Source organism: Rissa tridactyla, chromosome W, assembly GCF_028500815.1.
Source record: "Rissa tridactyla isolate bRisTri1 chromosome W, bRisTri1.patW.cur.20221130, whole genome shotgun sequence".
In the NCBI taxonomy this organism is placed as follows: Eukaryota; Metazoa; Chordata; class Aves; order Charadriiformes; family Laridae; genus Rissa; species Rissa tridactyla.
Genome location: NC_071496.1, coordinates 25772004 through 25794930, shown reverse-complemented (window position 1 = coordinate 25794930; position 22927 = coordinate 25772004). Strand labels below are relative to the sequence as shown.

Genomic DNA, 22927 nt, shown 5'->3' with positions numbered 1-22927 from the left:
AAAGCAGAGATTGAAAATGTTCTTCTATATGAATTTATTTGGACCAATATGGTGGGTTGACCCCAGCCAGCAGCTAAGCACCATGCAGCCTCTTGCTACCCCTGCCCCTAGTGGGATGGGGGAGAGAATGGGAAATGCACAACCAGGAAAACTTGTGAGTCAAGATAAAGGCAGCTTAAATGGGGGGGATGGGACGGGACAAACAAGTAATGCAAAGGCTATCATTCATTACCTCCCACAAGTAGGCTGATGCCCAGCATTGGCTGCCTCCCCCAAATACCTCTCCCTTCAGTTTTCATTGCTGAGCATCATGTTATATAACCCCTGGTATCAATACAAACTGGGGGATGAAGGGATTGAGAGCAGCCCTGCTGAGAAGGACTTGGGGGTACTGGTGGATGAAAAGCTGGACATGAGATGACAATTTGCACTCGCAGCCCAGAAGGCCGACCGTATCCTGGGCCGCATCAAAAGAAGCGTGGCCAGCAGGTCGAGAGAGGTGATTCTGCCCCTCTACTCTGCTCTGGTGAGACCCCACCTGGAGTACTGCGTCCAGCTCTGGAGCCCTCAGCACAGGAAAGACATGGACCTGTTGGAGCGGGTCCAGAGGAGGGCCACAAAAATGATCAGAGGGCTGGAGCATCTTTCCTATGAGAATAGGCTGAGAGAGGTGGGGTTGTTCAGCCTGGAGAAGAGAAGGCTCCGGGGAGACCTTATAGCAGCCTTTCAGTATTTAAAGGGAGCCTACAGGAAAGATGGGGACAAATGTTTTAGCAGGGCCTGTTGCAATAGGACGAGAGGTAACAGTTTTAAACTAAAAGAGGGTAGATTCAGACCTAGATATAAGGAAGAAATTTTTTACAATGAGGGTGGTGAAAAACTGGCCCAGATTGCTCAGAGAGCTGGTAGATGCCCCATCTGTGGAAACATTCAAGGTTAGGTTGGATGGGGCTCTGAGCAACCTGTCCTAGTTGAAGATGCCCATGCTCATTGCAGGGGGATTGGAATAGATGACCTTTAAAGTATCAGGTGGGCAGAGGGGCAGTGCTGGTATTTGGGACAACCTGCAAGTGTGAAGTGCCTCCGAGATGAGTGTAGGAGTGCATGTTTCTGTTAATGAGTGCCAAGCTGGATGAGTCAGTGAGTAGGAGACCTTTGGAGTGGATAGGAGGGCTCAGGATACAGGCCAGGGTATTGGGGTGTGGTGGGTTGACCTTGGCTGCCACTCCTTCCTCCTCATGTGCTTCCCCTGCTCTGGCATGGGATCTCTCCCATGAGATACAGTCCTTCACTTAATTGCTCCAATGTGGGTCCTTCCCATGGGCTGCAGTTCTTCAAGAACTGCTGCAGCATGGGCCCATACCATGGGATACAGTCCTTCAGGAATGGACTGTTCCAGTGTGGGTCCCCCACAGGCCATAGTTCTTGCCAGGAGCCTGCTCCAGCATGGGTGCCTCTCTGGAGGCTGCAGCTTCTTTCAGGATGTATCTATCTGCTGTGGCATGGGGTCCTCCATGGGCTGTAATGTGAATATATGCTCTGACGTGGTCCTCCATGGGCAGCAGCAGGATGGCCTGTGTCACCATGGTCTTCACTACAGGCTGCAGGGGAATCTCTGCTCCAGTGCCTGTAGCACCTCCTCCCCTTCCTTCTTCACTGATCTTGGCATCTGCAGGTTTTTCTCTCACATTTTTTTTTCTCACTCCTCTTTCTCACAGCTGCTGTGCAGTGTTTTTTACTCTTTCTTAAATATGTTATCAGAGAGGTACCACCTGTGTTGCGGGTTGGCTCAGTTTGGTCAGCATTGGGTCTCTTTTGGAGCTGGCTGGATCTGTCTGACTTGGGGGCAGCTCCTGGTCTCTTCTCACAGAAGCTACCCATGCCATGTAAACCAATACATGGAGGGACAGAGGGGCTGTGCCACTCATTGAGGGATCTGTGAATGTTCTTGTGAATCATGTGATGTGGTAACCTTCAGTCCTTACCAGCCACAGAGGAGGAAGGGGACTTGGTTGTTTATGCTTATGTTTTGTGTGAGTCCTGGATGTTAAAGGCAGTGCCTTGTCTGTGGCAGTCTGTGTAGCCCTTTGTGTGTGTGTCTGGGATGCACACTCAGCCTTGCTACTGGTTGTACCTGCAAATGGGAAAGCAGCAGCCACATCCATCGGCCTGGGATGGACATCCCCAGGTCTCTGGGCTGGGCTCCAGTGGCTTGTCAGAAGGAATCCCTGGGCTCTGAAGCTGCTGGAGGCAGTGGCCACTTATAACATCCCTTGACATCCTTGGGATCAGAGATGCTGCTTTTTTTTTTTTTTTTTTTTTGGTGGAAGTGGGATTCTAGTCCCTATTCTAAAATATAAATCAAGTGTAAACCAAATATTAACTCTGCAGGTAGAGCTGTTCAGGACCTTTTCTGTTACTTTTAGCGTTAGTGGTGGAATAAAAACTGATGTCAGTCATTCTGCTGATCTTGAGAGTGCTTGTCTAGGCAGTGAAGCTGACAGGAATCAGTTTCATTCAGGTGCTCTGGGGAAAGGTGAGGTGCAACTGTCAAAAATCAGGTCTGAAAAAAATCAGTCTGAAAGTTCTACTGAGAGATGGAAAAGCACTGTTTCTTCTTTCTTCCAGCAACATGGTTGGTGTTGAGGTGGAGATTTAGAGTAGTATATAGAACTTTTTACTCTAGTGTGATTTTAATAAACATCATCTTGGTGCTTTTTTCCACTTGATTAAAATGTGCTAATGTTTATGATAAACTGTTTCCTGAACATTTTTTGTTGCATTGTACTGCACTGATACAAATAGGGAAACTGTTTCAGGCTTCAATTTCACCCCTTAAATTTATTGGGTTTGTTTTTGTTACAGCAAGCCTTTTAAGATAATCTCAAACTAATGAAAAAAATTTAATATACTTATTTTGGAAAATAAATCCTGTAATTCCTTTTTCACTAATGGCAAGTTTGTTTGTAATATTGAGGTTGAGTATTTTTAATACATTTTTATATTTCTGTTTTCTTAAAGGTCACAAAGACAGAATTGGAGAAACTAAAATCTAGCTATAGACAACTAATAAAAGAAGTAAATTCTGCCAAAGAAAAGTATAAAGAAGCTGTGGCTAAAGGTATGACTGACTTGTATTAATTTTATCTATTATTGTGATTTTAGAATGTATTAAAACTCTTACAGTAGAACAAGACAATGTTTTTATTTTAAGCAACTCGATTGCTATATTAAAAAAAAAGTGTCTTAAGTAAGACAGGCTAATTGTCATTGTATATACTTGATGGTACTGTTCTTGAAAATCAGAACAAATGATAGTCCTTATTTAAAATAAATGGTATCTCTGTTCTTTTAAACTCATCATTCCTTCAGTGGACGTATTTGGAATGTAAAATTACTCAAATCAACTGTAATAGTGGTAAGCAGGCTGCAGTGCGCTCATCTACGTTGTAGCTGCAGCCTATTTGCATCCTGTGATCTTTTATGGTTGCTGCAGTGGCAACAACATCAATTCTTGACACAGTAGAATGGATCCAAATTGTTTAACCTTAAGCAAAAGGGGGAAAAGAATTCATTGCTATGCTGGGATGTTTTAAAGCTTTTAAGGGAATGGCTTGTCCAAATTGCACGTTTATTATTCCTGTTGATTTGTACTAATGATTAGGTAAATGAGAGCCTTTGTTCTATTGTCTGTTGAAATGTCTTGTTAATGATTGGTGGTTTTTTACGTGCCTTTCTAAGATTATTTTTTTTTCTTTAAAGAAAATTAATTGGATGGCAGTGTGTACATGTAATTCCAAGATCCATCTTTAATTTTTGTATGACTGCCTAAAATGATACTTATTGTCCTTGGTTCTGCTGTACTATAATTCATAGTGCAGTATAGTAGCTATCAGTGCTGAGAAAGATTGTTTCTTTCCATATTTGTCCAAAATTCTGTGTGAAAACTGATAAATTAATGTGTTGAGGGATGCTAAGAGCATGGCTTCCTCCTCCAGCTGCTCTGGCCCAGGACTCCCTCCTGCCTGGCTTCTGAAGCACAGCCCGGTGTGCCCAGGGACCTGGGGTCTCTCTGCCCAGGCTGAGGGACGCAACTGCCCTTTCCCGTTTGCAGGTTCAACCAGTAGTGAAGCTGAGCATGTATCCCAGAGACACAGGCAGAGGACGCTGACATGACTGGTTACACAGACTGCCACAGATAAGGCACTGCCTTCAACAGCTCCTACATATAGGACTCTCATAAAATATAAATATAGACAGACAAGTCCCCTCTGCAGCTGGTAGAGATAGAAGTTCACTAGCAAAAGTACACATGCAGCATTTCATGTTCACAAGCACATGCATGTTTGCGAATCCCTCAAGTACTGGCGCAGCCCCTGTGTCTGTCAGGTACCCCTGCCTAGATCCTGCACTCTCTTACCTGCTTCATGGGTCCTCCACTTGCTGGCTAGTCCAGCTTGGCGCTCACTAGCAAGCATGCACACACTTATTCCATAGGCACTCTGCACTTGCAAGTCCCCCTAAGTATACCAGCACGGACTCTTGCCCATCTGATACCCCTGCCCAGACCCAGCTTGAAGTTTGCTAGTGAATACACATGCACACTAGGTTTGAGGAAGATACAGACACTCAACCCCCACCAGCAGCTGGCACCAGGCACGTGGGCTGTGACGCGCAGTCCCACTCCAGCTGCTGGCACTGAGCCGCTCGCTCACACTGATGCCTTCCAGTAGCTGGTTTTCAGGACAAACACTTCTTGCCCCAGTGGTTGGAGTTTAAAGACCCCCACTCTATCCAGTAGCTGACACCAGAGGCCACAGGGTGCTAACACCCCTGGTCTGACTTGAGTAGTTGGCACCAAATCCGCTCATGCTGATCCCACCCAGTAGCTGTCATTCTGTGATTCCAGGCAAAAAGTCAGTAGGACCCTACGTAGTTTTAAAGATCTACAGCCCCCTCCAACTACTGACGCTAGGACCCTTGCTAGCTCTAGTAGCTGACAGCATAGGCTGCAGGGCTCCTACACCCCCTGTCTGATTCCAGTATCTGGCACTAAATTCCACACACAGATCTCACCAGTAGCTGGCACTTAGTCATAGAATCATAGGATGATTAGAGTTGGAAGGGACCTTAAAGATCATCTAGTTCCAACCCCCCTGCCGTGGACAGGGACACCACCTGCTAGACCAGGTTGCTCAAAGCCCCATCCAACCTGGCCTTGAATACTTCCAGGGATGGGGCATCCACAGCTTCCCTGCGCAACCTGTTCCAGTGCTTTACCACCCTTACAGTAAAGAATTTCTTCCTAATATCTAATCTAAATCTACCTTCTTTCCATTTAAAACTGTTACCCCTTGTCCTATCACAACACTCCCTGATAAGGAGTCCCTCCCCAGCTTTCTTGTAGGCCCCCTTTAGGTACTGGAAGGCTGCTATAAGGTCTCCCCAGAGCTTTCTCTTCTCCAGGCTGAACAACCCCAACTCTCTCAGCCTGTCTTCGTAGGAGATGTGCTCCGGCCCTCTGGTCATCTTCGTGGCCCTCCTCTGGACCCACTCCAACAGGTCCATGTCCTTCTTATGTTGGGGTCCCCAGAGCTGGATACAGTACTCCGGGTGGGGTCTCACCAGAGTGGAGTAGAGGGGCAGAATCACCTCCCTCGACCTCCTGGTCATGCTTCTTTTGATGCAGCGCAGAATATGGTTGGCTTTCTGGGCTGCAAGCGCACATTGCTGGTTCGTGTTGAGCTGCTCATCCACCAACACCCCCAAGTCCTTCTCCTCAGGGCTGTTCTCAATCCATTCTCTGCCCAGCCTCTCTTTGTGCTTGGGATTGCCCCACCCCACGTGCACGCATACACAAGGGATAGAGAGTGAGGTTGCGCAGAGAGATAGTTAAGAAAATATTTAATAAGAATATATAAGAAGATAGGATAGACTGGTGATCAGGTGCAGGGCTCAGGCAGACAAGCATACTGACTGGCCCCATTCTACCTGTGACCAGCTCCTTTGATAGTTTGCCTGCAGTTTCTTGATAGCCCCTCAATTAGTGTGACTGACCAGGTTTGTTAAGGCTAATTGGTCAGGTTTTATATCTCCCTGTGTTTGTCTCCCTCCCTTTCCTTATCCTACAAGCTGAAGAAATACACGCTCTCACACTCCACATATCTTAACCAATTAGTGTGACTGGCCAGGTTTGTTCCTGTCACAACCTCCCTTATCATTTTTCCCTCAGGTTTGTCTCTGTCTGGTTTTGTTTATGGCTCCTTTGACCAGATACCCTTAAAGGAGCAGACACTCTTCTTCCATATACCTTTACAGCAGGTAAAGACAAAATGGCATTGGATAAGAGAAATTATACTTAGCACTATTTAGCTTATTTTTTTAAACTGGTGTTCACTTTCATTTAAAAATGTAAATATATACTCAGTTGTTAATTTCATCTAGTTCCTTATCTGTCCTCTGTGTTGCTTTAATTTGAAGTTTATCCCCAAGTAACTACATAACATGGGAACTTACAGAACATAATATTAAAATTATAACAGGATGTTGTGATCTAATATGTTTTGGGTTTTTTTATTCCTTCTTTCTGTTCTAGTTCTGGTAATTGTTCTTCATTCCTTATGCACCAAACTTTCCCACTGAAATCAAAGAGCGTTTTGGCTATTTGGGAACTGCAATGTTTTGATGTTTTCCTGATTAACTGATGTGGTGGGTTAACCTTAGATGGTTGCCAGGTTTCCACTAAGCTGCTCTCACTCCCCTTCCTCGATAGCATAGGGGGGAGAAAATAAGATGAAAAAAGCTCGTGGGTTGAGAAAATGACAGGGAGATGCCTTACCAATTACAGTCATGGGCAAAACAGACTTGTTTGGGGATGATTAATGTAATTTATTGCCAATTAATAACAGAGTAGGATAGTGAGAAGCCACCACCTTCCTCCCACATCCCTCTTCTTCCCAGGTTCAACTTCACTTCTTTGTTTTCCAACTGTTCTTCCCTCCCCCGAGTAGTGCAGAGTGGATGGGGAATGGGGGTTGTGGTCAGTCCCTAACAGTTTGTTCCTTCCTCCTCGTGCTCTTCCCCTGCTCCAGTGTGGAGTCCCTCCCATGGGATACAGTCTTTCATGAACTGCTCCAATGTGGGTCCTTCCTACGGGCTGCAGTTTTTCAAGAACTGCTCCAGCATGTGCCTTTTCTATGGGTTACAGTTCTTCAGGAGCAGACTACTCCAGTGTGGGTCCCCCACAGGATCACAGTTTCTGCCAGAAAACCTGCTCCAGAATGGGCTCCTCTCCACTAGCTGCAGCTCCTGCCAGGAGCCTGCTCTGGTGTGGGCCCTCCATGGGCTGCAGCTTCCTTCAGGGCATATCCACCTGCTCCAGCGTGGGGTCTTCCACAGGCTGTGCAGGGTGAATATCTGCTCCAGTGTCATCCTCCATGGACTGCAGGGGGATAGCCTGCTTTACCATGGTCTTCCCCACCAGCTGCAGGGGAATCTCTGCTCTTGCCCCTGATATACCTATTCCCTGTCACGGGGGAGATTTTAGACTGCTTAAAGAACCACCGCCAAAGGTATCAGCAAAAGTGGTTTTATTGAAATAAGATGTTGTAAAAGTGAGACTTAAGAAAGTCTGATGGCAAGGTTCGCTCTATTGCTTATTGCACAGAGGATGTAATAATAATTCGAAGTTACCAATACAAAATCTTAGTGAGCTATAATACAAGGTTATGTGTGATTTTGGTCACTTACCAAAGATCTGTAGTTGGTAAGGGGGGGGTCTCAACCTCAAAGAGTAACCTTGAGAGATGTCCCAGCTCAAGGGGAGATCACTGTTGTACAGCCAGCTGCTTAGCAGTGAGAGCTCAAAAAAAGCTCTCTCAGGCTGTCATATTTATGGAATAAAGTGGTTGGCTCATAGTCAAATTACATGCGATGGAAAAGGTAAGCATGAGACTCTTTGTACCCACAACTTACTCTGTTCCTTGACAAGTTAGTCTTGGGAAAACCACCCGTTATTCATGTGTTAATTGCATGATCGGTGTTCCAGTTTTCAAGTTCATATGCATCAGTGCTCATCATGTCACCCTGTTCCTGTGTGGGTTTTCAAAAAATAGATTGGAAATAGAGAAGTTCATGGCCTGGTTATGGCCTAGGCCTTTACTTCCTTTGAAGCCTGAACCAAACTACCACTAGTTTGGTCAAGGAGTCGAGTGCATCTGTCACATTCCCTCTCCTTTTTCACTGACCTTGGCGTCTGCAGGATTGTGTTTCTGAGTTTGGGTGGGGTTTTTTTTCCTCACTCCTTTTTCTCACAGCTGCTGCACAGTGGTTTCTTTTTTTACCCTTTCTTAAATTCAAAGAGGTGCCACCAGTGTTGTTGATTGGCTCAGCTTTGGCCAACCATGGGTCTGTTTTGGAGCCATCTGGAGCTGGGTCTGCCCAGCATGGGGGCAGCTCCTGGTGTCTTCTCACATGCCGTGGTTTAGCCTCAGACGGCAACAAAGAACCACGTGTCGCTCGCTCGTGCCTTCCAAACACAGGAAGAATCGTAAGAAAAGGCAAGACTCTTGGGTTGAGACAAAGGCAGTTTAACAGAACAGCAAAGGGAACAGGCAAACAACAACAACAACAACAACAACACGGATAGGGGAATATACAAACGCGATTACGGAACCGCCGCTCCCCCTGCCGCTCGCCGCTCGCTGGCCGGACCCGGGCCGCCCCAGCCCGCTTTTAAGCAGCAACTTCCTGCCCCCTCCCCCGGCAGCTCAGGGTGGGCGTGGCTCACATGGCATGGAATACCAGGAAAAGTTAACCCTATCCCCACCGGAACCAGGACATTATCCACCCCTTATTCCATACCATCTATGCCATGCCCAGCAGGTTCCAATGAATTGCCACCACTTTCCCCTGTTATATATATATATATACACACATATAATACCCTTAGTTTATGGGTCATCCCTCCAAAGTGTCCGTTGAGTTCTTTTAATCCACGGCTTTGAGCTCCATCTGTTAGAACAGTCTCTCAGGGCAGGTGAGATGCTGGGTGGTGCTGGTCTGTTGCATGCTGTATTTTTCGGAGCTTGTGACTGGTGCACCTGGTGTGGCTCATGCACGCAGTCTGTAGGCTGAAGATGTAAATCTTGAGGAAACTGCTGGGCGCCGGCTGCTGAGATCAGTTCTTATCCCATCACCCCTGTGCCTTACTTGTAGTACAACTGATAGCAATGAGGACATACAGTGACAGTGTTACTTAGCAATTAACAGCACACAATCTGATTCATTGGCTATTCTCGCCCAAAATCAGCTCTCCATGAGGTACACATCGAACTTCCCCATCCTTCCGCATCACCCACCAAGTGCACCCAGGTCCTTGGGCAAAAGCAATCCCACGGATGGGTTTGCCTTTGCCTGAGGCAGGACTAACCCAGACTGTCTTCCCTAGCATATTCTTCATGTGCACTACGGGGACTCTATCCCCTTCTACAGTACGTGGAAGTTTTGATTGGGCAGGGCCAGCCCGATTGTTAGATCCCCTGGTGTTAACTAGCCAGGTAGCTTTTGCTAAATGCGTATCCCAGTGTTTGAAAGTCCCACCACCCATTGCTCTCAGTGTAGTTTTTAACAGTCCATTGTATCGTTCTATCTTCCCAGAGGCTGGGGCGTGATAGGGGATGTGATACACCCACTCGATACCATGCTCTTTGGCCCAGGTGTCTATGAGGCTGTTTCGGAAATGAGTCCCATTGTCCGACTCAATTCTCTCTGGGGTACCATGTCGCCACAGGACTTGCTTTTCAAGGCCCAGGATAGTGTTCCGGGCAGTGGCATGGGGCACAGGGTATGTTTCCAGCCATCCAGTGGTTGCTTCCACCATTGTGAGCACATAGCGCTTGCCTTGACGGGTTTGTGGCAGCGTGATATAATCAATCTGCCAGGCCTCCCCATATTTGTATTTCAGCCATCGCCCTCCATACCAAAGAGGCTTCAAACGCTTGGCTTGTTTGATCGCAGCGCATGTCTCACATTCATGGATGACCTGTGCAATAGTGTCCATGGTCAAGTCCACCCCTCGGTCACGAGCCCATCTATATGTCGCATCTCTTCCTTGATGGCCTGAGGAGTCATGGGCCCACCGAGCTATGAATAGTTCACCCTTATGTTGCCAGTCCAGATCCACCTGAGCCACTTCAATCCTAGCGGCCCGATCCACCTGCTGGTTGTTCTGATGTTCCTCCGTGGCCCGATTCTTTGGTACGTGGGCATCTACATGGCGTACTTTCACAACCAGATTCTCTATCCGGGCAGCAATATCTTGCCATAGGTCAGCAGCCCAGATGGGTTTGCCTCTGCGCTGCCAGTTGCCCTGCTTCCACTGCTGTAACCATCCCCACAGAGCATTTGCCACCATCCATGAGTCAGTGTAGAGATAAAGTACTGGCCATTTTTCTCGCTCAGCAATGTCCAAAGCCAGCTGAATAGCCTTCACCTCTGCAAACTGGCTCGATTCACCCTGTCCCTCACTGGCTTCTGCAACCCGTCGTGTAGGACTCCACACAGCAGCCTTCCACTTTCGATGCTTTCCCACAATACGGCAGGACCCATCAGTGAACAGGGCATATTTCTTCTCATTTTCTGGCAGTTTATTATATGGTGGGGCCTCTTCTGCACGCGTCACCTCCTCCTCTGGTGACATTCCGAAATCCTTGCCTTCTGGCCAGTCCATGATCACTTCCAGAATTCCCGGGCGACTGGGGTTTCCCATTCGAGTTCGCTGCGTGATCAGTGCAATCCACTTACTCCATGTAGCATCGGTTGCATGATGTGTGGTGGGGACCCTTTCTTTGAACATCCAACCCAGCACCGGCAGTCGAGGTGCTAAGAGGAGCTGTGCTTCTGTACCAACCACTTCCGAAGCAGCTCGAACCCCTTCATATGCTGCCAATATCTCTTTTTCTGTTGGAGTGTAGCGGGCTTCGGATCCTCTGTATCCACGACTCCAAAACCCTAGGGGTCGACCTCGAGTCTCCCCTGGTGCTTTCTGCCAGAGGCTCCAGGTAGGGCCGTTCTCCCCGGCTGCAGTGTAGAGCACATTTTTAACATCTTGTCCTGCCCGGACTGGCCCCAGGGCCACTGCATGGACTATTTCCTGTTTGATTTGTTCAAAAGCTTGTCGTTGCTCAGGACCCCATTTAAAATCATTCTTCTTCCGGGTTACTTGATACAGAGGGCTTACAATTTGACTGTAATCTGGGATATGCATTCTCCAAAAACCCACAATACCTAAGAAAGCCTGTGTTTCCTTTTTACTAGTTGGTGGAGACATAGCTGCTATTTTGTTGATCACATCCATTGGAATCTGACGGCGTCCATCTTGCCATTTTATTCCTAAAAACTGGATCTCCTGCGCAGGTCCCTTGACCTTACTTCGCTTTATAGCAAAACCAGCGTTCAGAAGGATTTGGACTATTTTACTCCCTTTCTCAAAAACTTCTTCTGCTGTGTTTCCCCATACAATGATGTCATCAATGTACTGCAGATGTTCTGGAGCTTCACCCTGTTCCAGTGCAGTCTGGATCAGTCCATGGCAAATGGTGGGGCTGTGTTTCCACCCCTGGGGCAGTCGATTCCAGGTGTATTGGATGCCCCTCCAAGTGAAAGCAAACTGTGGCCTGCACTCTGCTGCCAAAGGGATTGAGAAAAATGCATTCGCTATATCAATCGTGGCATACCACTTGGCTGCCTTGGACTCCAGTTCGTACTGGAGTTCTAGCATGTCCGGCACAGCAGCACTCAGCGGTGGCGTGACTTCATTCAGACCACGATAGTCTACAGTTAGCCTCCACTCTCCATTAGATTTTCGCACCGGCCATATGGGACTGTTAAAGGGTGAGCGAGTCTTGCTGATCACTCCTTGAACCTCTAGTTGACGAATCAGCTTATGGATGGGAATCAGAGAGTCTCGGTTAGTGCGATACTGCCGCCGATGCACCGTTGTGGTAGCAATCGGCACCTGTTGTTCTTTGACCCTCAACAACCCCACAACAGAAGAATCCTCTGAGAGACCAGGCAAGGCAGACAACTGTTTAACTTCCTCTGTCTCCAAAGCAGCTATGCCAAAGGCCCAGCGGTACCCTTTTGGGTCCTTAAAATACCCTCTCCTGAGGTAATCTATACCAAGGATGCATGGAGCCTCTGGGCCAGTCACAATGGGATGCTTTTGCCACTCATTCCCAGTTAGGCTCACTTCTGCCTCCAGTACAGTCAACTCTTGGGATCCCCCTGTCACCCCAGAAATACAAATGGGTTCTGCCCCTCTATAGCTTGATGGTATTAAAGTACACTGCGCACCCGTGTCCACTAGAGCCTTATACTCCTGTGGGTCTGATGTGCCAGGCCATCGAATCCACACCGTCCAATAAACCTGGTTATCCCTTTCCTCCACCTGGCCGGAGGCAGGGCCCCCCTAATACTGGTCATAGTATCCATTACTCACTTCTTGCATAAATGACTTGGAAGTTCCTTCAAGAGGATCAGAAGCAAGATCAAGCCTTCTGCTTTGTCTGGGGAACGGCCCACTGGAAACTGGGGCGGCACTTTTCCTGGAGGGATCCCCTTTTGTGGTTGTCCTTCCTTGCAACTCCTGTACCCGTGTCCGCAGGATCGAAGTAGGTTGTCCGTCCCACTTCCTCATGTCCTCTCCGTGGTCCCGCAGGTAGAACCACAGGGTGCCTCGTGGTGTGTACCCTCTGTACTCTCTCTCTTGAGTGGGGAAATGCCTGCTTCTAATAGCTGAGATGCTGGCCCGTGCAGGTGGGGAGTAGGACATATTCTCTTCAAGTTGCTGGACCTTCCGCGACAGTTTCTCCACAGCTGAGACAAGGGGGGAAGAGAGACTTTCTTCATATCGCCGGAGCCGGCCAGCTACCTCATCCACCGTTGGTCCCTCTTCACCTTTCCATTCCATTACTGCCAGGGAGTTGGCATATGACGATGGTGCGCTCCGTACAAACTTCCGCCACATGGGCCTTGTGCATCGCACCTCATCAGGGTCTGTGGGTAAGTCTGCATTGTCCAAGTCATAATAAATCATCTCCCGCACGGCTAATTCTCTCAGGTACTGGATACCTCTTTCCATGGTAGTCCACTTGCTTGGCTGACATACAACATCCTCGCTGAAGGGGTACCTCTCCCTCACGCCTAACAGGAGTCGTTTCCAGAGGCTGAGGGCTTGGGTCTTTTTCCCGATCGCCTTGTCAATGCCGCCTTCCCTAGACAGGGATCCCAGCTGCCTGGCCTCCCTACCCTCTAATTCCAGGCTACTGGCCCCATTATCCCAGCACCGGAGCAGCCAGGTGACAATGTGCTCGCCTGAAAGTCGGCTAAAATCTTTTCGCATATCCCGCAGCTCACTCAAGGATAGGGATCGAGTAATTATCTCTGGTTCTGCCTCTTCCTCCTGCTCTCGTGATGGCCCTGGTTCATCATCATCTCTTACTAAGCGAACTGATTTCTTTGTGTACTTCTTCTTCTGTATGGGGGCAACTGATACTGGCATGGGTTGGTTCCCTGGTTCAGTGGCAGTGGCTACCACGGGGGTTGCAGTAGCCGCAGTGTCTGTCGCAAGGATTGCAGCAGCCGCAGGGGCCGCCGCAGGGGCCGCTGCAGGGGCTGCAGCAGCCGCAGGGGCCGCCGCAGCCGCAGGGGCCGCCGCAGCCGCAGGGGCCGCCGCAGGGGCCGCCGCAGGGGCTGCAGCAGGTCTGGTTTCCATCTCTTCCCCTTGAGGGTGCTGCATAATTCTGAGCAGTGCCTGGTAGATACTGGCCAGGGCCCAGCACAGCGCGGTGAGTTGTGCCTCTCTAGAATAGCCACAGCATTTTCCCTTCAAATATTCTACCACTTTATCAGGGTCCTGTAATTGTTCAGGGGTGAAGTCCCAGACCATTGGAGGTGAGTAGTTCTCTAGGTACCTGCCCATGCTCTCCCACATGCCATGCCACCCCTGACTATCCAGCCTCGGAGCAGATCTCCGGGTGGTAGTCTTAAATAGTCGCTTAACCCTAAACAAGACCTGGAACGTATTCAGGAGACATAGCACTACGAACACGCTAGTTTGAGTATCCCAAGGATATTCAAAATTCTCAAAAGCTGTCATACCTGACCCGAAGGAGAAAAGGGAGGCAGAAGGGCTGGGGAAATTATTAACAAATTCTGAGAGACGGTGTCCAATGTACGGACAGGACAGCAAAACCGCATAAACACCCCAAAATAGCCGTCTGAACAGTGATGTTATCATATCATAAACAGATATCGCACAGGACAGCAGAATGATAATCCTCATCCCTGTTCCAGACATGGTAAACAGCATCGCAGGGAGTACATAAGCCATATAGGAATTTATGTAACACAGCCATGAGAACAAACCAAGCAACATGATGACCAGTGACTACTTACCTAATAAAATAAATGCATACAAAAAAAAAAACCAAAACCGTTTTTTCCACGTTCTAGTTGGATTCTGTCGTTATCTCAACCCTTCGAGCCCCACGTTGGGCGCCAAAAAGGACTGCCGTGGTTTAGCCTCAGACGGCAACAAAGAACCACGTGTCGCTCGCTCGTGCCTTCCAAACGCAGGAAGAATCGTAAGAAAAGGCAAGACTCTTGGGTTGAGACAAAGGCAGTTTAACAGAACAGCAAAGGGAACAGGCAAACAACAACAACAACAACAACAACAACAACAACAACACGGATAGGGGAATATACAAACGCGATTACGGAACCGCCGCTCCCCCTGCCGCTCGCCGCTCGCCGACCGGACCCGGGCCGCCCCAGCCCGCTTTTAAGCAGCAACTTCCTGCCCCCTCCCCCGGCAGCTCAGGGTGGGCGTGGCTCACATGGCATGGAATACCAGGAAAAGTTAACCCTATCCCCACCGGAACCAGGACATCACAGAAGCCATCCCTGCAGCCCCCTGCTACCAAAACCCTGCCATGTAAACCCATTACAACTGAATTAATTTATTTTTTTAAAATAAAAAACTGTACTGGTTTTAGCTGGGATAGAGTTAAATTTCTTCATAGTAGATTGTATGGGGTTTTCTTTCTTGGGTTTTATTTTCCTTTCTTTTTTTCTCTTTTCTGCACAATTTTTAAAAATTATTATTATTTCATTTTAATTTTTAAACTGTTTTTCTCTCAACTGACGAGTTTCTTTCTCACTTTTACCCTTTCAATTCTTCCCCATCCCACCGGGGGGGGGAGTGAGTGAGCGGCTGTGTGGTGTTTAGATGCTGGCTGGGGTTAAACCATGACAAAAACAAAGTAGTGCTGTTTTTAAGACGATTAATTCTGTTGTGTTTTTCCTTAACCTTCTTATTCCTTCTTCTGTTTAGTGTGTCTTCCATTATTATATTTCATACTCAATTTTTCTTTCCCTACCATCTTAGTGTAAATCTCAGTTAACAAACTGACCCTGTGAAAAATGTTGCAGCTTTTTTCCTAAGAATTGCAAAATTAAATGTCTTGCATCTTCTCTTACACCCTACCCACCCCACCAGCATGTTCTTGATTACAAATATTTTTGTAGTGATGTAGATAATGAATCAGTCAGCTGAGCTGTTGTAATTTTTTTAAGACATGGTATTTTCATAGGGTTTCTGAGCCCTTGAATTGTCAAGCTGGTTTGTGAGGTGACCAAGTTATGGAGGTCTGAGTAACCAGTGGGTTTTTTTACAAATGATATGCTATTAAGTGATACTTTTTCTTAATATGCATACTGGTTCAGTTTTTCAGGATTTCATTAATCATTAAAAACAAGGGAAGGTACAGTGCCTACCAGAAGATTGGAAGGGCATAACCAAGTATTGAAAATAAGATGAAAAAGATTTTTGTTAAAACAAAAAAAGATATACATCAGGTCTTACAAGAAATGTGTTCTAAAAGAGCGCAAAAAGGACTCGGTGGTTAGGGTAAACAGTCTAAGTTCTTCGTTATAGATAAGAAAGAACTTGAAATGGAATAAATCTTTATTGGTAAAGAGGTATATGAAAAATGACCTAAAGAAGTAATGGTTTTAATGCTAATAAGGACAGGGCTAGATTGTCGTATTTGGGAACATCTTTCAGGCCCCATGTCATATCATGGCTGTAGCAGGAACAATATTTTGGCATTTGCTTTCTTTTGTTACCAAGGAACTTGGTGTCTGGAAGAAGCCTGGACACATGCATAAGGAGAAAGTTATGTATTCTAGCCCACGCTCTTATCTGAGTCACCTTGGACTTCCGGAGGGCGGACTTTGGCTTGTTCAGGACGCTGGTTGAGAGAGTCCCTTGGGAGACAGTCCTGAAGGGCAAAAGGGGTCCAGGAAGGCTGGACGCTCTTCAAGAAAGAAATCTTAAAGGCCCAGGAGCAGACTGTCCCCAAGCGTTGCAAGTCTAAAGGGTGGGGAAAATGGCCAGTCTGGATGAATAAGGAACTTCTGATGGGACTTAGGAATAAAAGGAGGGTTTACCACCTTTGGAAGAAGGGACAGGCAACTCAGGAGGAGTACAGAGATCTCGTTAGGTTATACAGAGAGAAGATTAGGGAGGCAAAAGCCCAGCTGGAGCTCAACTTGGCCACTAACATTAAGGACAACAAAAAAAGCTTTTATAAATACATCAACAAAAAGAGAGCCAGGGAGAATCTCCATCCCTTACTGGATGCGGGGGGGAAAGTTGCAACCAAGGACGAGGAGAAGGCTGAGATACTTAATGCCTTCTTTGCCTCCGTCTTCAACAGTCAGACCAGCTATCCCCAGGGTGTTCAGCCTCCTGAGCTGGAAGATAAGGATGGAGAGCGGAACAACCCACCCATAATCCAGGAGGAAGTAGTCAATGATCTGCTTCTGCACCTAGACGCACATAAGTCTATGGGGCCGGATGGGATTCACCCAAGAGTACTCGGGGAGCTGGCGGGAGAGCTCACCAAGCCTCTCTCCATCATTGATCAACAATCCTGGTCAAAAGGGCAGGTACCAGATGACTGGAGGGTGGCTAATGTTTCACCCATCTACAAGAAGGGTCGGAAAGAGGATCCGGGGAACTACAGGCCTGTCAGCCTGACCTCGGTACCAGGAAAGATCATGGAGAGGATCATCTTGAGTGAGCTCTCACAGCAAGTGCAGGGCAGCCACGGGATCAGGGCCGGCCAGCATGGGTTTAGGAAAGGGAGGTCCCGCTTAACCAACCTGATCTCTTTCTACGACCATGTGACCTGCCTTCTGGATGCAGGGAAGGCTGTGGACGTTGTCTATCTGGACTTTGGTGAGGCCTTTGACAGCGTCCCCCACAGCATTCTCCTGGAGAAGCTGGCGAATCATGGCATAGACAAGTGTACACTTTGCTGGGTTACAAACTGGCTGGATGGCCGTGCCCAGAGAGTTGTGATTAATGGGGTGAAATCCTCTTGGCGGCCGGTCACCAGTGGTGTCCCTCAGGGCTCAGTTTTGGGGCCAGTTTTGTTTAATATCTTTATCAATGATCTGGATGAGGGGATTGAGTGCACCTTCAGTAAGTTTGCAGACGACACCAAGCTAGGTGGGAGTGTTGATCTGCTTGAGGGTAGGAAGGCTCTACAGAGGGACCTGGACAGGCTGGATCGATGGGCCAAGGCCAACTGTATGAGGTTTAATAAGGCCAAGTTCCAGGTCCTGCATTTCGGTCACAACAACCCCAAGCAACACTACAGGCTTGGGGAAGAGTGGCTGGAAAGCTGCCCAGCAGAAAAGGACCTGGGGGTGCTGGTGGACGGCCAGCTTAACATGAGCCAGCAGTGTGCCCAGGTGGCCAAGAAGGCCAACAACAGCATTCTGGCTTGTATCAGGAATAGCGTGGCCAGCAGGAGTAGGGAAGTGATCGTGCCTCTGTACTCGGCACTGGTGAGGCCTCACCTCGAGTGCTGTGTTCAGTTCTGGGCCCCCCTGTACAAGAGGGACCTTGAAGTGCTGGAGCGTGTCCAGAGGAGAGCTACCAGGCTGGTGAGGGGTCTGGAGACCAAGTCATATGAGGAGAGGCTGAGGGAGCTGGGCATGTTTAGCTTGGAGAAGAGGAGGCTGAGGGGAGACCTCATTGCCCTCTACAGCTACCTGAAAGGAGGTTGTAGAGAGGTGGGTGTTGGCCTCTTCTCCCAGGTGAATAATGACAGGACCAGAGGAAATGGTCTGAAGTTGTGGCAGGGGAGGTTTAGGTTAGATATTAGGAGGAATTACTTTACTGAAAGAGTGGTCAGGCACTGGAACAGCCTGCCCAGGGAGGTGGTTGAGTCACCATCCCTAGAGTTATTTAAGAAACGTCTAGATGTGGCACTTCAGGGCATGCTCTAGTGGCAGAGATTGTAGGTTGTTTGGTTGGACTCGATGATCTTAAGGGTCCTTTCCAACCATGAAGATTCTGTGATTCTGTGAACAATCAGAGATCTAGAAATAAAGGATGTGCCACAGAGCTCATCATCTAGCAGGATAGTTAAAGTTTGAGAGCTAATAGAGAAATGAAATGTCAATATCTAAGGCATGTACTGAAGCTGTTTAGAAAGTTCCTTGATAGCAAACAGACAGCAGTAAAAAAACAACAGAGGATTTGACAAATGCTTTAGGATTTGGAAGGGTGTTTGTCATGCGTGTACGCTATCGCCTGAGCTTCTTTACATAAGTTCTGTGTCAGAGTGGGAGAAGCACTGTTAAGTAACGTGGAAGGAGATTGGGCCCAGAAAGACTTTCTGCTAATGATTTGAAAGACAAGGATTACAGCAATTAATAATAAACATGATTTAAGATGATTTTTGGTGGTTGCATAAGCTATTGAAGAGATGAAAGTGTTGGAGTATCTGAGGTTTATAGTAAATGTGAAAGGAAGCAGCGATAAAAACACTTATCTTGGGAAGATTTATTACTACATCTCAGGTTCTGCTGTATAAGATAATTTTGGAGAGATCAGAGTTGAATTTTCTTTTTCTTTTCTCATAAAATACCACATGAAAGGAAAAAACAAACAAACAAACAAAAGAACAACAAAACCCTTTTTGAAAAGAAGGGCAGCATGCCCTTTAGGATTGTGAGGTTCAGTAGAATAGATATATTTTTATTTTGGTAAGGTTAAAGAAAACTCTACTATTTCTTATGAAAAATTACAATTATAGCTGAAATGAATGAAAACAAAAAAAGTGATTGCTACTGTGTCTCATTCACAGGATTCACAGGTGTCTCTCTTTTTTTTTTTTTTTTTTTTTGAAGGTATGGGGGTGAGGGAAAGTATCTATGCTGTATCCCTTTGTGTCCTTAAAGTCTTCTGTATCAACTCAGAACAGGGAGTTTATATTCCAAACAGCGTATTCATTATTCATTCATTAAAGGGAACGCAGGGGCAGGTGACATTACAGTGGGGGTTTGCTACAGGCAACCTGACAAGGACAACGGAGCAGATGAAGCCCTCTGTATACAGATAGGAGCAGCATTGCGTTCACAGACCCTGGTCCTCATGGGGGACTTCAACCACCCCAATATCTGTTGGAGGGACAACACAGCACGGCATGAGAAATCCAGGAAGTTCTTGGAATGTGTCGATGACAACTTTCTTCTCCAAATGGTAGAGGAGCCAACAAGGAGAGGAGCCATGCTGGACCTTGTTCTCACCAACAAGGAGGAGCTAGTGGGGAACATCAAGCTCAAGGGTAGCCTCGGCTGCAGTGATCATGAAATGGTAGAGTTCAGGATCCTTAGGTTGGCGAGGAGAGCATGCAGCAAACTCACTCCCCTGGACTTCAGGAGAGCAGACTTTGGCCTCTTGAGGGACCTGCTTGGCAGGGTAACATGGGAAAAAGCACTGGAGGGGAGAGGGGCCCGAGGAAGCCGGTTAGTATTCAAGGATCCCCTCCTCCAAGCCCAGGAACAGTGCATCCCAAGAAAGAAGTCGGGCAAAAAAGCCAGGAGGTCTGCATGGATGAACAAGGAGCTCCTGGACAAGCTCAAAAGCAAAAAGGAGGCCTACAGAGGGTGGAAGCAAGGACAGGTAGCCTGGGAGGAATACAGAGAAACTGTCCGAGCAACCAGGAGCCAGGTTAGGCAAGCTAAAGCCCAGATAGAATTAAATCTGGCTAGGGACATCAAGGGTAACAAGAAAAACTTCTATAAGTACGTCAGGGGTAAAGGCAAGACTAGGGAAGATGTGGGCCCTCTCCAGAAGGAAACAGGAGACCTGGTCACCCAGGATATGGAGAAGGCTGAGGTGCTGAATGACTTTTTTGCCTCGGTCTTCACCGGCAAGGGCTCCAACCACACCACCCAAGTTGCAGGATGCAAAGGAAGGGTTTATGAGAATGAAGAACCGCCCACTATAGGAGAAGATCAGGTTCAGGACCATCTGAGGAACCTGAAGGTGCATAAGTCCATGGGTCCGGATGAAATTCATCCACGAGTCCTGAGGGAGCTGTCAGATGAAGTTGCTAAGCCACATTCCATTATATTTGAAAAGTTGTGGCAGTCCGGTGAAGTTCCCAGTGACTGGAAAAGGGGAAACATAACCCCCATTTTCAAAAAGGGAAAAAAGGATGACCCAGGGAACTAGAGGCCAGTCAGTCTCATCTCTGTGCCTGGCAAGATCATGGAGCAGATCCTCCTGGAATCTCTGCTAAGGCACATGGAAAATAAGGAGGTGATTGGTGACAGCCAACACGGCTTCATCAAGGGGAAATCGTGCCTGAAAAATTTGGTGGCCTTCTATGATGTTGCCGCGGCATTGGTGGATAAGGGGAGAGCAACAGACATCATCTGCCTGGATTTATGCAAAGTGTTTGACACCATCCCGCACAACATCCTTGTCTCTAAATTGGAGACACTTGGATTTGATGGATGGGACCACTCAGTGGATAAGGAACTGGCTATATGGCCTCACTCAAAGGGTTGCAGTCAATGGCTCAATGTCCAAGTGGAAACCAGTGACGAGTGGCATCCCTCAGGGGTCAATACTGGGTCATATCTTGTCAGTGACATTTCACTTGTTGGTGACATGGACAGTGGGATTGAGTGCATCCTCAGCATGTTTGCCAATGACACCAAGCTGTATGGTGCGGTCGACACACTGGAGGGAAGGGATGCCATCCAGAGGGACCTGGAGAGGCTTGAGAGGCGGGCCCATGTGAACCTCATGAAGTTCAACAAGGCCAAGTGCAAGGTCCTGCATGTGGATTGGGGCAATCCCAAGCACAAATAAAGGTTGGGCGGAGAATGGCTTGAGAACAGCCCTGAGGAGAAGGACTTGGGGGTACTGGTGGATGAGAAGCTCAACACGAACCAGCAATGTGCGCTTGCAGCCCAGAAGGCCAACCGTATCCTGGGCTGCATCAAAAGAAGCATGACCAGGAGGTCGAGGGAGGTGATTCTGCCCCTCTACTCCACTCTGGTGAGACCCCACCTGGAGTATTGTGTCCAGCTTTGAAATCCTCAGCACAGGAAGGACATGGACCTGTTGGAGAGGGTCCAGAGGAGGGCCAGGAGTATGATCAGAGGGCTGGAGCACCTCTCCTATGAAGACAGGCTGAGAGAGTTGGGGTTGTTCAGCCTGGAGAAGAGAAGGCTCCGGGGAGACCTTATTGCAGCCTTCCAGTACCTGAAGGAGGACTACAGGAGTGATGGGGAGGGACTTTTTATCAGGGAGTGTTGTGATAGGACAAGGGGTAATGGTTTTAAATGGAAAGAGGGTAGATTTAGATTGGATATCAGGAGGAAATTCTTTACTGTGAGGGTGGTGAGGCACTGGAACAGATTGTCCAGAGAAGTTGTGGATGCCCCATTCCTGGAAGTGTTCAAGGCCAGGCTGGATGGGGCTTTGAGCAACCTGGTGTAGTGGGAGGTGTCCCTGCCCATGGCGGTGGGGGTTGGAACAAGATGATCATTAAGGTCCCTTCCAACCTAAACCATTCTATGATTATGAAACTGGTACGTTTTCAAGATAAATGAATTAAATTGTACCTTTGAAAAGCAATGCTTGGATGAATATTAAATATTCTTTAGTATTTAGTAGATTTATAGTTTTTTGTGATCTAGTCTAATTTTTCCCTTCCATCATATTGGATAGTGTGTTGACAGTGAATGTGTCCTTCAGTGCCTTACAAGTTTGGATGATAAAGATTATATTTATGTAATATATCATTAGACTTCTGTAATGTATAGCATAAAATAATATCCTTGGATTTTGAGCAGCTGGCATCCAATATTATAAAGGTCATCTTAAATTTGAAGCACAACTTCCATTGGCCTCATACTGTCTGCGAGCATCTAGCACTTCTGCAAATCAGACCTGCAGTACCAAATTACTCCTCAGAAATGAGGAATGTCCTATAAAAGAAACAAACGTTTTATAAAAGCTTGGTTTGAGCAACTTACCTAAGATATAAAGGTATTCATGGAGACTGGGATAGAATTTAGTTCTCCAAAGCAATGTTCAACTTGAGACTATCATTTTTCCTTTGACTTCCTTATCAGTGAGTTCTAGTCTCTTCAGCAAAGCCTTCTACACTGTTTCCCACAGCCTTCTTTCTCCTGGACAAACTGGCAAGATAAAGACTGGATGGGTGGTCTGCAAGATGGGTAGGAAATTGTCTAACAGGCCACACTGAGAGGGTGGTGATCAATGGTTTTTACTCAGGCTGGCAGCCTGTCACAAGTGGGGTCCCCCAGGGGTCGATACTGGGCCCCATGCCGTTCAACGTCTTCATAAATGTCCTGAATGATGGGATTGAAAGCACCCTCACCAAGTTTGCTGATGACGTTAAACTGGGTGGTGAGGTGGCTCACCCTTCTGGAGTGTCCATCTTACAGAGAGACCTGGACAGGCTGGAAGAGTGAGCTAGCAAGAACAGTATGAAGTTTAACAAAGACAAGTGCAAAGTCCTGC

The 22927-nt window shown here is 47.5% G+C and overlaps 1 protein-coding gene across 3 annotated transcripts in view; it reads left to right on the top strand.

The window, feature by feature from the left end:
- The window catches only part of LOC128901961 (tyrosine-protein kinase Fer-like), a 257810-nt gene that overhangs the window by 5250 nt on the left and 229633 nt on the right, over nt 1–22927 (top strand). For all 3 annotated transcript variants that reach the window (XM_054184168.1, XM_054184167.1, XM_054184169.1), the window contains exon 3: nt 3022–3121. In XM_054184168.1, the coding sequence (XP_054040143.1) occupies nt 3022–3121 (100 nt within the window). The remainder of the gene's footprint in view (nt 1–3021; nt 3122–22927) is intronic.